The sequence below is a fragment of the Plecotus auritus genome (assembly GCF_963455305.1).
Source record: "Plecotus auritus genome assembly, chromosome: 9".
Lineage (NCBI taxonomy): Eukaryota > Metazoa > Chordata > Mammalia > Chiroptera > Vespertilionidae > Plecotus > Plecotus auritus.
The window spans coordinates 151,636,105-151,648,634 of NC_137783.1; the positions used below are offsets into that span (position 1 = coordinate 151,636,105).

At 58.5% G+C, this 12,530-nt stretch overlaps 1 protein-coding gene across 1 annotated transcript; it reads right to left on the reverse strand.

The window, feature by feature from the left end:
• Window positions 1-96: 96 nt before the first annotated feature.
• Window positions 97-8,124, reverse strand: OTUB1 (OTU deubiquitinase, ubiquitin aldehyde binding 1). The gene is made up of 7 exons (XM_080643236.1): window positions 7,623-8,124; window positions 5,918-5,979; window positions 5,566-5,664; window positions 1,889-2,007; window positions 1,614-1,698; window positions 1,314-1,508; window positions 97-1,161 (listed from the first exon to the last, which is right to left on the reverse strand). The coding sequence occupies exons 1-7, from the start codon at window positions 7,678-7,680 to the stop codon at window positions 964-966; spliced, it is 816 nt and encodes a 271-aa protein (XP_080499362.1). The 5' UTR covers window positions 7,681-8,124; the 3' UTR covers window positions 97-963.
• Window positions 8,125-12,530: the final 4,406 nt, after the last annotated feature.

Sequence of the window (12,530 nt, forward strand, 5' to 3'; positions counted from 1 at the left end):
CTGAGCCCTGACTTGGGTGAGGGAGGTAACCCACAGGTGTAGGCAGATGCTTTGGCTCAGAGGGGCTGCTGAGAGTTCAGTGGCCAGGCGATGGCAGACGTGGGCAGTACTTCACATTTATTGAGGGCCTGCCCCCCAAGGAGTTCACAGCCTGGGGATTGAGCCCCCACATGTGCTGGGGTGGGGGAGAAAAGGAAGTCAAGGCAAAAAGGCAAGCAATGCAGACACCGTGGCTGAAGCAAAGGGGGTGCAAAGCAGGCACAGGCAGGGGGGGCCTGGGGTGGGCAGGGGGATGGCAGCCTGGCAAGTCCAGCCTAGGGACCTGACCAAGCAGAGGCTTGAAGGCTGCCCCGCCCCTACCAGGGTGGGGTCACCTGGGGGTGCACTAGAGGTACCCCAGCTCCTCCGCCTGCTGAGCCAGGTTCCACCATCATGTCGGCCCTCTCCACCCAGTGCTCCCTGACATGCAGACCCCTGATGGAGAGCAGGCAGCTGGGGTCTGGGGCCCGGGCCAAGACAGCAGGACGGAGGTGGACCTATGAGGGGGCAGCTTGAAGCCTTGATGGTCCTAGGCCCCTGGGTAAGCCCCCAAGGAACTTCCTGGGCCAGCAAAGGAGGGGACGGAGGCACGAGGGAAGCAGAATCCCAATAACCAGGAGGGGGCCCCAAGAGGCCTAGCCCCTCAAAACTGCTGGGGAGGCTTGAGGGCGGACAGGTGGAAGGCTGAGAGGAACCCACCCGGGGGAGGGGCCAGCCAGACACACAGCATCCAGGCGGGCAGCAGCAGAGCAGGGACGCGCACACGGGGCTCACCACCAGCATCCCCTTTAATAAAACGTGGACGGTTGTATGACAGGGAAGGGGGAGTGAAATATGACCATTTACAACCACACAAAAACCTCTGTACATGTCTAGTGCCTGGCAGAGGGGAGGGCAGCAGGGCAGCGGCGGGCAGAGCCAGCCCTATTTGTAGAGGATGTCGTAGTGTCCAGGCCGGTAGAGAAGGTAGACCTTGGGCTCGGAGCCCTCGGGGAAGATGTGCGGGTTGGTGGTGCCGCCCTCGCCGCGGTCCATGTACTCCACCTGGATGGAGACGCTGAGGGCCTGGGCCAGCGCGATGATGTGGATGTGGTCGCTCTCCTTGCACATGGGCTCCACCTCCTGCAGCACGGGTGCAGGTCAGTGCCTGGGTCTCAGCACCCCTCCCCAAGCCCCCAGTGACCCCAGGGCGCTCCCCCAGGCCCCGGTGCTCCCCACCCGGAGAGGACAGAAAAGGGAGGGCCCTGAATCTGAGAAGTGAGGCGGGGTGGCACCTGCTGGCAGAACTCCTTGACGGTCCGCCCGCCCTCGATGAAGTGCTCGAAGAACTTGCTCTCCCGCTGCAGGTAGCCAGAGGTGAGCAGCCGCAGGTAGACCACCAGGTAGTCCGAGGTGCTCTGGTCGTTGAAGGAAGCCAGCAGGTCGGCTACTGAGGTCTGCTTCTCCACCTGCTCGATCAGGTCCATGAACTGCCGCCGAAGAGAGACAAGATGAGGGAGGAGATGGGTCAACCCCGCCGCGGCCAGGCCACCCACCCTCCACTCTGGCCGACAGGCAATAAGGACCGGGCTCACCGTGTTGTGGAAATCCTCAATTGTGAACTCGGTGAAGCCCTGGGACACCAGGTCTTCTTTGCTCTTGGCAGACACAGCCTTGAACCTGGCGGCAGGAGGGGAAGGGAGGGGGGCATGGGCCCCTCAGCCAACAGAGTAGGGGCCCAGCCTATTGTCTGCCCTCAGGTGGAACTGTACACCTCCTAGTCATCGAGGAAGAGGAGGAGGAGGGGGCCCCGCAAGCCCCCATGAACTTCGCCCACCTCCTTCAGGGCCAGGGCGCCCACCCTCCTCACCTCTGCAACTCCTTGCTGTCGTCCAGCAGCGCCTCCAGGTGGGAGAACCCGAAGGCTCGGTAGAAGCAGTTCCCGTCGGGCCTGGTCTTGCGGATGTACGAGTATTTTTTGTGGAGGTCCTGCAGAGAGGCAGCCCCGCCCCACCCCGTGCCCATCAACGTCAGCCAGCTCCAGGGCAGGCCAAGGCACCACCCAACAAAGGCCACACCACAGCCGTGGCAACTGAGCCCCAAGCAGCTACCTGCCATCCTTGGCTGCTGACTCTGGTGGCGGGAGTCACCTAGCGATCCGCTGCCCAGAGCCCCCAAAGCCTCGGGAAGCCACGGCTTATGTACACGCTGGCTGCATGAGTCACCAGTCACCGGCCACTGGCCACGCCGGGCTCCACCTCCAGGACCCGAGTGCCTGGGCCTGCAGGGCTGTCTGCTCATGAAAACGAGCGAGCGAATCAGTCCTGGGCCAGTGCAGCCGTCCCGTGATCAGGCTTTCAGACCATGAGACCAGGGCAAACTGGTTTGGGTCAGGGGTGCACAGCCCCCAGGCCGGGGTGGGTAACAGCTCCCCTCGGCTCCTTCTCAACTCTGCCCTGCCGGCGCACAGGTACCACCTCCAGGTGCCGTCTTCCGGTTTCCTAGCCAAACTCCATGGACTTTCTTCTGTCAGTCAAACCTGCCCCACAGGTGGGCCAATAGTGCTGCCTGGCAAACAGGCCTCACCCTCCCCTGCTCCCCAATGGCGCCTTCACACCTTCTCCATTCTCCTTGAACCCCCACCTCAAGACACCTCCACACTCCTTCCCACCCTCTCCTTGTGCTGTACCTCACTGCCGTGCCACCTCATCCCTCTAACCTGTGATGGTCAGGGTCACCGCCAAACCACAACACCCTTCAGGACATGGCGCGTCACCTGCCAGAAGATGGTCACAACACACATCCATCCACAGTGACCGTCACGTGCATGGCACAACCCTGCTCAGGCCCGGGACAGCTTCCGCTTGTCAACTCTCTGGATGTCATCCATCTTGGGATTAAATAGCCTTAACGTAACTCTTCGCCCGCCCTATCTCAGGCCTGACCTCCAATTTCAGCTCACACATCCAACCGCCTCATCTATACCTCCTCTGAACGGCCCGGCCTGGCAAGGCAGGTCCTGACCTCCCCACGTGCCTGCTCCTCTCGGCCTCCCCCTCAATCAACTGCACTTCCTCTCACTCCCTAAAAGCCTCACGGTCACTGCACTCCCTCACACCGCACCAATCCAACGCGGACCCTTCTGGCGCTGTCCTGAATGCATCCAGTCCCAAGCACTTGTCACTGCTTCTCTCCCGCCTCCTGCTGATCCGATTGCAAAGCTTCCTCTCGGGTCTCCTTCCTCCACCTACGCTCAGCCTACTCTCACCCAGCCACCTGAGCAGCCCAGAAACCTGTTGATACCCTCATCCTCCTCTATGTCCTTTCTCTGGTTGCAGCCCCATTTCCCACCGCCAACTGCTCCCCACTTGCCTCCACGCGCTCCTCAAACCACCCACGTACTCCTGCCCCAGCGGCCACAGCCTACGCCTGTGCCGTCAGTTCAATCACTCCATCACCACCGCTCAGCTCCCCCTGGCTGATCTGCCTGTCCACTGAGCTCCATGAGGGCAGGAGTGTGCCAGTTAGTCATGGCTCCATCTTCAGGGCCCAGAACAGTGCCTGGCCCGCAGCCTGTGCTCATAAACGTTAAGACAACAGCTCACTATCGTGCGAAGAGCCCAAATCACTGCAGCTCCCAGGGAGTTCCCAGAATCCTGCTGAGCACTTCCTCCATGCCAGGCCCTTGGCGGAGGGCTGGCACCCCATTACCCTACCAACCCTCAGAGGGGCCCATTTCGCAGAGCCACCCAGCTCTGTTTAGGCTCTGTCGTCTATGCTTAGGCACCTCCCTAGAAGCAACGTTGGGCTCAGGCACAGCACCGAGTGGGGGTGCCAGTTCTGCACACACAGCATGCTGATACTCGAACATGTGCTGAATGACTCGATGGGAAAAAACCCAAGACACCACCCTGTCGATTCTACCAGGGTGGCCTAGGTGTGACGGGGAAGTCTTAAAATAAGGCCCCACGCCACTAACCAACCACGTGAGGAAGAGCAGAGACCTACCGCCGGTTAGGCCCCGGCCGTGCGCTGCGCACAGAGCTCAGCACTGACCACCGGCATCTCCTCCAGCATCACACTCGCCCTGTGAGGCAGGGACCTCCGCCCAGGGGTGCTCAGTGTTGCCCAAGATCACGCAGCTGGCAGTGGTGGAGATGACTCAAACCCGGGTCTGTCAGGCCCCAGAACCAGTACCGTCACCTCTCCGCAGACCTTGGGTAAATCGCAAACACCTAAGCGAGGGGTCGGAGTAGACCACAGGCCACACACAGCTGGATCTGGCCTGTACGTACTGTTTGAGCCACGTAACATTTTATTTTTTAAATCCTCACCCGAGGATATTTTCCCACTGATTTTTTAGAGAGAGAGAAAACGAGAGAAATTTCAAGAGAAACACATCGATTGGTTGCCTCCTGCACAGGGCCCGGGCTGGGGCGGAGCCTGCAACCTAGGTACATGCCTTTGACTGGACTTGAACCTGGGACCTTTCGGTCCACGGCGTTCTATCCACTGAGCCAAACAGCTAGGGCAATCCACGTAACATTTTAAATTTGAACTACCTGCCAACTGTTAGGAACCTGGAGATTTCATATCAAAATAATTTCTGGCTTCTCTTGGAAAAACAGATCTGGCAACAATGGAGTGACAGCCATGGTCACTCCCATTGGCCCAGGTGCTTGCACTCCCTGCCCGTCTGATTCAGAGCTGTGGTGCCCACATTCACCGCTGGACCGGACCACCTTCAATCACCTGGGTTACCAGCTTGGCCCTGACATGGATAGAAGGCTCTAAGCATCTCTGATCTTTAGGGGGAGGTGGGAGGAGTAACACTTACTAAACCCCCAGGCTGGCAATGGTTACTGTTTACAGTCCAGGGGTCCTCAAACTTTTTAAACAGGGGGCCAGTTCACTGTCCCTCAGACCGTTGGAGGGCCGGATTATGGTTTTTAAAAAAAACTATGAACAAATTCCTATGCGCACTGTGGGCCCGGGACGAGTCGGCTGCTAAGCAGGGCAGCAGCACCCGGCGGGCCGGATAAACGTCCTCGGCGGGCCACGTGGCCCGCGGGCCGTAGTTTGAGGACCCCTGGCACAAACCTGCCACATCTCAGCCTCCGAGCTCACAGAGAAGTGAGTGGTTAAGAGACTTACCTGTTTGTAAACGAAGCAGCAGGACCTGGCACAAAGGTCTGTAGTCTCCACCCCCCCTCCATTCAGCCCCACTGTGAGCACTGAGACCATCATGCCCCACAAGTCTCTCGCTCAACCTCACAACTGCTCTCAACAACCGTGGGCCCCTACTTTCATCATCCCAACGCCGAGATAGGAAGCCAGAGGCCAGAGACGTTAAAGGGCCGGCCTGCCAAGGATACAGCGGCTGTGTGGCAAAGTCAAGATTTAAACCCAGGTCCTTTGATTCCAGCAGCCAGAGGGCTCCCCCAACACCCTACCCTCCAAGAGGCCAGGCCCAGCAAGGAGGTGTCTGGCGTAGACCTGCTCCTGCTCCCACCCCCACGCTTCCTGCCCGCACAGCTGGGCTCCCACCTTGATCTTCTGTTGGTAGATATTGTCGTCCTCAGCATACTCCTTGTACAGGACCGAGAGCTCCAGCCGCTCCGAGACCAGAGGGTTCTGCACAGCAATCTGCAGAGGGCAGGGAACCATCACGCTCTGGAGCGGCCTACGCCTGACAGCCAGAACACCGAACCCTAAAGGAAGGGTGCTGGGCCAGCCACCGGGCGGCACAGGGACAGACCCCCCACCCCACTCCCCGCCTGAAGGCACCCAGTATCTAGCACAGCTTGGAGAGGAAAGGGCTTCCAAAGTAGAGAAAAACAACAGGCCTCAGGCCCAGCCTATGCATCCCATCACAGAGCCGCTGGCCACAGCCCCTCACCTCTTGTTGGATTCGGTCCTGCTGAGCCATGATGGCTTCATCATAGGCAAGACAGTTAACACCTGGAAGGAAGCAGCCAAGGATTACCGCGGGCCTGGCTAGCTCCACTCTAGGCCGCTGGGCCAAGGACGAAAGCAGCCAGGAGAGCAGCTTAGAATATGGAAGCGTGCACCTTACATCCTGTTCCACCCAACTGCCATCCTGGCAAAGCCCTTCCCCTCCAAGGCCTTCGTTTTCTATTTGACATGCACGGCAGAGGTGATCACCCCAAGGTGTGTCCTCCAGCTCTAACACGCCTGCCCCCGGCTCCCTACACTCTTCCCAGCAGCCTGGGAGTGCTCAGGGGCTAGGCGGGCAGGGTCCCCTGGGAAAAGAGGAGGAGGCGGCAGAGTCCTGGGCTGGATGAGAGCTTCCTGTGAGCCTGCACTTGCTTGACCACGCCCTTCCTCCTCCCGCCGTCCTGTGTACCCTTTTTTACTTCTTTTTATTGTTGATAGTGTCACAGATATCTCCCATCCCCCCCCAGCCCCTACCCACCCCCACAAATCCTATGTATTCTTAATGGTGCCCCTTTACAGGTGAAACAAATGCCCAGGTGAAGCAGCCTGCCCAAGGTCACAACTAGTAAAGGCTTGTGATGGAACCCAGGCTTGCCCAACCCCAAGGCTGAGCGCTTCGCCACGGTCCCTCTCCTGCCGCTTCGCTGCAGAGCCTCCCTCCGGTGCGGAGGCGCCGATGCCACCTCTCCCTCCCCTCGATGACATCACGAGGAGCTGGTACCTGAGGGGCTCACTCTGAGCAGCCACTGGTGAGGAGCCAGCGGCCAGGAATTCTGGTCCTGGCTCCTCCTCAACTTACGTGACCCCGAACAAGGCCTCCCCGGGGGCCTGCGTCTCCCAGGGATGTCCCTCAAGTGTGCGGCTAAAATGGGGGGTGGGGTGGGGGTGCTAACTAACTTTGAAGGCCTGAGTAGCCCGGGTCCGCAGCTGGGCCTCGGACCCGTCCCCTTCGCGGCCCGCAATGGAGCTGAGCCTCCCACCCAAGGGACCGACTGAGTTTCCAGGGCCGAGCTCGTGAGTGAAAATGGAGAGAGTGGCACCATTTTGAAAGGTCCCACGCTTCAGAGGTCTAAGAAAACAATGGCCAGGCCGGCGGAGAGGGCTGCAAGGCCGGAAGAGGGGGCTCTCCGGGAAAGGCGGGCGGCAGTCCTCAGGGCACACGCCCGCCGCCGCTCACACCCCCCGCCCGCAGCATCCCCGGCGGCCGCCCAGTCCTTTGTGCCCCGCAGCCCCGTGTAACGCGATGCTCCCGGGGGCCGGCTGCTCTGGGGAAGGCGGGCGAGCGGCGGGCCCCGACCTAGGCCTCGGCCTGACTGCAAGGACCCGGGCGGCAGGGCAGGGGACCCGGAGCCCGGCGTCGGGGGGGCGGGGCCGGGCGGGGACGGGGCGGCCCAGGCCCCGCCCCGGGTGCGCACGAGGGGAAGGGCCGCGGGCCTGGGCCCGTTCCGCCCGCCCGCCCGCACGGGGGTCGCAGCGGCGGCTCCTTCTATTGTGAGGGGGAGGGGAGGCGGCGGCGGCGGCGGAGAAAGGAGCCGTTCGCGCGCTTCGTCCTGGCCGCCGGCCGCCCCGCCCCCCGCCGCCTTGGAAGCCAGCGGCCCCGCATCGCGCCCCTGGCCCTGGCCGGATGGTCCTCCCGGAGTCAGTACCTTCGGCGTCGCTGCCCAGCGGCTCCTGCTTCTGCTGCTGAGGTTCCTCCGCCGCCATCTTTAAACAGCGCCGCACTGCCGACCGCTTCCGGGTTACCAGTTGTCCTCCTCCCGGAAGAGAGCCCCTCCTCGTGACCCCTCCCTGGCAACGCCTCTAGCAACGGGGTCCCCTCAGGCTTGGCCGCCGGAGGGGCTCGGAGTCCCAGCGGCCGCCGCGGGCGCAGGGGCCGGGCCTTGGAGGAGCCGCTGCCCCGCCCCCCCTCCGCCGGCGCACCTGCGGGCTCGGGCTTCCCCGCCTCCCGAAGCTCCGGGCTGGGAGCCTCCTGGAGCCGAGAGTGTCCTTTTCTCTGGAGTTTGGCTTGTGTTATTGAGAGAAGTAGGAAGGTGAAAGGGAAATGGCCCGAGACGGCATGCCTGCGGTGGGCTCCGGGCGCAGCGCCGGGCAGAGGAGACACCGCTCACGGGAGGCTCCGTCTCCGCGGCTTTGGTTCCTGCTTCGGGCAGGGAGGACAGCCCCTTCGGCGCCAGGCCAACGTCTCAGGACCTAACTCCGGAGCCTGGGCGCTTCTGGTTATGAGAAAAGCGAGGTCTTTTTAAAAGCAGGGAGTTGGCGGCGGCGAGGCACAGTGGTTGGGCGGCGACCTATGAACCAGGAGGTCCGGTGCGATCCCCGGTCAGGGCACTCCATCCCCAGTGTGGGGCTCCTGGCCGTGCAGGGGCGGCCGGGCCATGATGCTCTCTCATCATTGATATCTCTCTCCCTTCCTCTCTGAAATCAATGGAAATATTTTTTTTTTTTTAAAAAAGCAGGGAGTTGATAAAAATGAAAAACATTAGTGGCTGCCAGGGTTTAAGGGAGGAGTGGGGGCCAGAGGAAAGTGGGTGTGGTTGTAAAAAGGAAACTGGAGGGATCCTTGTGGAGATGAAACATTCGGTATCTTTTTTTTTTTTTTAGTCTTTTATTTTTTTAATTTTTTTATTGATTTCAGAGAGGAAGGGAGAGGGTGAGAGAGATGGAAACATCAATGATAAGAATCATTGATCGGCTGCTTCTTGCGGACCCCACACTGGGGACCCAGGCCACAACCCCAACATGTGCCCTTGACCAGAATCGAACCTGGGACCCTTCAGTCCGTAGGCCGACGCTCTATCCACTGAGCCACACCAGCTAGGGCTCTGTATCTTTTTTAAATATGTTTTCTAAATTTATTTTGAGAGAGAGAGGGAGGGAGAGGGAGAGAGAAAAAGAAACATCAGAATTCGACTGCCTCCTGCAAGCCTCTCACGGGGGCTGAGCCTGCAACCCTGGGCACATGCCCCACCGGGAACTGACCCAGCAACCTGTTGGTGCACTGGTGATGCCCAACCGACTGAGCCACATGGGCCAGGGCTTCCACATGTTTTTATTGATTATTTTAGAGAGAGGATGGGAGAAAGAGAAACCGACCAACCCATACACACTCTGCCCCTGACCAGTCTGAATTCACAACCAGGGCATGTGCTCTGACCGGGAATCAAACCAGTGACCTTTGGCCCTGGCCCATTTTACTCAGTGGTTAGGCAGGGGTGGGCAAGCTTTTTGACTCGAGGGCCACAATGGGTTCTTAAACTGGACCGGAGGGCCGGAACAAAAGCATGGATGGAGTGTTTGTGTGAACTAATATAAATTCAAAGTAAAGGAGCGGAGGGGAGAGCAAGAGAACCCTCTGCTCTTTCGGCTCCGCAGGCCGGATAGAACAGCCGAACGGGCCGGATCCGGCCCGCGGGCCGTAGTTTGCCCACAGCTGGGTTAGAGCATCAGCCCGCAAAGGGTCACTGGTTTGATTCCCTGGTCAAGGGCATATACCCTGGTAGCAGGTTCCATCCCCAGCCACAGTAGAGGGCCAGTAGGAGGCAACTAATCGATGTTTCTCAATGTTTCCCTCTCTCTCTATCTCTCTCTCTCTCTTTCCTCCCTACCCCCCTCCCTTCCACTCTCTAAAAATCAATGGAAAAAAATATCCTCACTCCTTGGGTGAGGATTTTTTTTTAATATATTTTTATTGATGTCAGAGAGGAAGGGAGAGAGAGAGAGAGAAACATCAATGATGAGACAGATTTATTAACTGGCTGCCTCCTGCAGGCTCCCTACTGGGGATGGAGCCCACAACCTGGGCATGTGCCCTTGACCTGAATCGGGACCCTTCAGTCTGCAGGCCAACGCTCTATCCACTGAGCCAAACTGGCGAGGGCTGGGTGAGGATTTAAAAAAAAAAAAAAAGTGACCTTTCAGTTCCCAGGATGATGCTCAACGGACTGAGCCACACTGGCCAGGGCAAAACATTCTGTATCTAACTGTGTATGAATATCCTAGTACATGCTGTACTACAGTTTTACAAAACGTTACTAATGGAGGCAACTGGGCAGAGGGTACCCAGGATGCTTCTGTGCAATGTTAAAATTGCCGTGAATTACCAAAAAGTAAAAAGGTTACAAAGTGGCCCGGTCGGTGTTGCTCATTGGTTGACCATTGACCCATGAACCAAGAGTCCCCTGTTGGTTTTGGGCTCAGTCCCCAGTAGGGGCGTTAGAGGGGCAGCTGATGGATGTTCCTATCTTCCCTCTCCCTCCCTCTGTGAAAGCTATTAAAGCACATATATATATGTTTTTAAAAGGTTCCAAAGTGGTAAGGCCTTGGATGCTGACGCTGCTGTTAGGTGGCAGCCTGCGGCTCTGGCTCCTGCCTCTTGCAGGACGGGCAGCCGTGGTCTTTCAGCATCGGGAGCTGTGCCTCAGTCCCAGGCAGGCCCCTCAGCTGGTCCTAGTGCAGGAGTGGAATGTGACCCAACGGGTTCATGAGCTTCGTCCAGTCTTGGAGCCGGTGCCTGGGCTCACCGCACAGCCCCCGGTGACCTTCCCACAGCAGCACTACCAACGTCAAATCTGTGTCCCAGAAGCACTGCAACTGACCGCTTACCGGGTCACTGAGCCCTGCCTGGGGTTCCTTCCAAAGTCAAGAAAGCAAAGGATCCACCCAATTTGGAGCCTATGCCTCCCAAACTGTTCAGTTCTTTTCCAGGTTTTAACAATAAACTCTGTAATGCCAATCAGCTCTTCAGTCAGTAGAAGAGAATCGGTAGTCTGTGAAGAGCTAATAAGAGTTGATGACAAAAACACATTCGGCTTGCCGAAACCCGTTTGGCTCAATGGATAGAGCGTCAGCCTGCGGACTGAAAGGTCCCAGGTTCGATTCCAGTCAAGGGCATGTACCTTGGTTGCGGGCACGCCCCCAGTGGGGGGTGTGCAGGAGGCAGCTGATTGATGTTTCTCTCTCATCGATGTTTCTAACTCTCTATCCCTCTCCCTTCCTCTCTGTAAAAAATCAATAAAATGTATTTTTTAAAAAAAACATATTAGGCTTTACTAAATCTTGAAGCCTAATGTTTTTATCTTCAACTATCTTATTAGCTCTTAAAAATAGCTGTAAGCCAACTCCTACCCCCTCCTCCCTTACTTCCAGGGGGGAGTCTGTGATGGGAGGGAGGGAGCACGGGGCAGGGGCGGAGGCCGAGGTTGGGACTAATGGTCAGGACAGGGAGCACAGCTGCTCTGGAGTCAGAAGGAATCCGTGTGCTCCAGTGACTGCCAACGCCGCCCTCCCAAGGGCCTGGGGCTTGAACAACCCCACCCCCACGTACAAGGCCTGTAAAGAGGGGTGCTTTCTCCCACCTGCTGCCCAGCCCTCCTTGTCAGGCAGAAGAGTGAGCAGCAAACTGGCTCAGGGTGCTCAACGTTTTTTAAAATTGATTTTAGAGCGAGGAAGGGAGAGAAACATCCATGAGAGACATGGATCAGACGGGATGGAACCCACAATCTGGGTATGTGCCTGACCAGGAGTCAAACCCGCCGCCTTCTGGTGCACAGATGATGGTCCAACCGAGACACACCAGCCAGGGTGCAGGGGGCTCAAATTTTGCCCCCCCCCTTTCCATGTCGATCTCTTTTGTGGTTAAGAACTCCTCTTACCCTCACTCCACGGAGAATGTTACTTTTACCGGTTCAGGGTTTTAGTTCTCTACCTGAAGCACCTAGAGGCCCAGTGCACATTTGCCAGGAGTCACCAGCATAGCTCGACTTTCCTCTGCCTCCCAACGTGCCAGCCCAGAAACGCCCAGCGCTGCTGCCCCTGGCTGGCGAGGTCTGCAATGAACAGGCAGCGCTGGCGGTGGGGTTCAGGCTGCTGTTAGACAGTCACAAAGGCGCAGGCTTGCTTTCCCACAGCAGACACAACAGATGCCTCCTCCCAGCCCTGCTGGCTCGCAGTGTGTCTGCACTCCCCATCCATGCCAGCTGGATTCTGTCAGGTGGAGGGAGAGGCGACCCCATACCAGGACCCAGGGACTGTGACACCTGGGTCTCAGAGGTTTTTTGTTTGTTTGTTTAAATATATTTTATTGATTTTTTACAGAGAGGAAAGGAGTGGGATAGAGTTAGGAACATCGATGAGAGAGAAACATCGATCAGCTGCCTCCTGCACACTCCCTACTGGGGATGTGCCCGCAACCAAGGCACATGCACTTGACCGGAATCGAACCTGGGACCCTTGAGTCCGCAGGCCGACACTCTGTTCACTGAGCCAAACCGGTTAGGGCCTGGGTCTCAGAGTTTACTGAATGGCACAGGGGGCCACATGGCTGCCAGGCCCACTCAACGTCTTCCACCTCTCAGGGAAGAGGGCCTGGCAGCCAGGACGTGGCATGGGCCCTGGGAGGGCCACAATCCTCACAGGAAGTCTGTGGCCAGGAAACGCCTCAAAGGCGAGCCAAAGACGAGGGATCAGTGACCCTTTCCAAGGCCGGCTCGGGAGCAGGCAGCTCCCCAGATGGGAAGAGTGGGGAGGGCTGTACGCACGGGCTGCCGGCTGGGCTG

Bases quoted from the DNA above. Each gene is read 5' to 3' on its own strand.
- OTUB1 (XM_080643236.1), bottom strand. From the start codon at position 7,680: ATGGCGGCGGAGGAACCTCAGCAGCAGAAGCAGGAGCCGCTGGGCAGC. The intron at 5,665-5,917 runs GTGAGGGGCTGT...TGCCCTCTGCAG, and splicing joins AGGACCGAATCCAACAAGAG to ATTGCTGTGCAGAACCCTCT. The intron at 2,008-5,565 runs GTGGGAGCCCAG...GCCTCTCTGCAG, and splicing joins TCTACCAACAGAAGATCAAG to GACCTCCACAAAAAATACTC.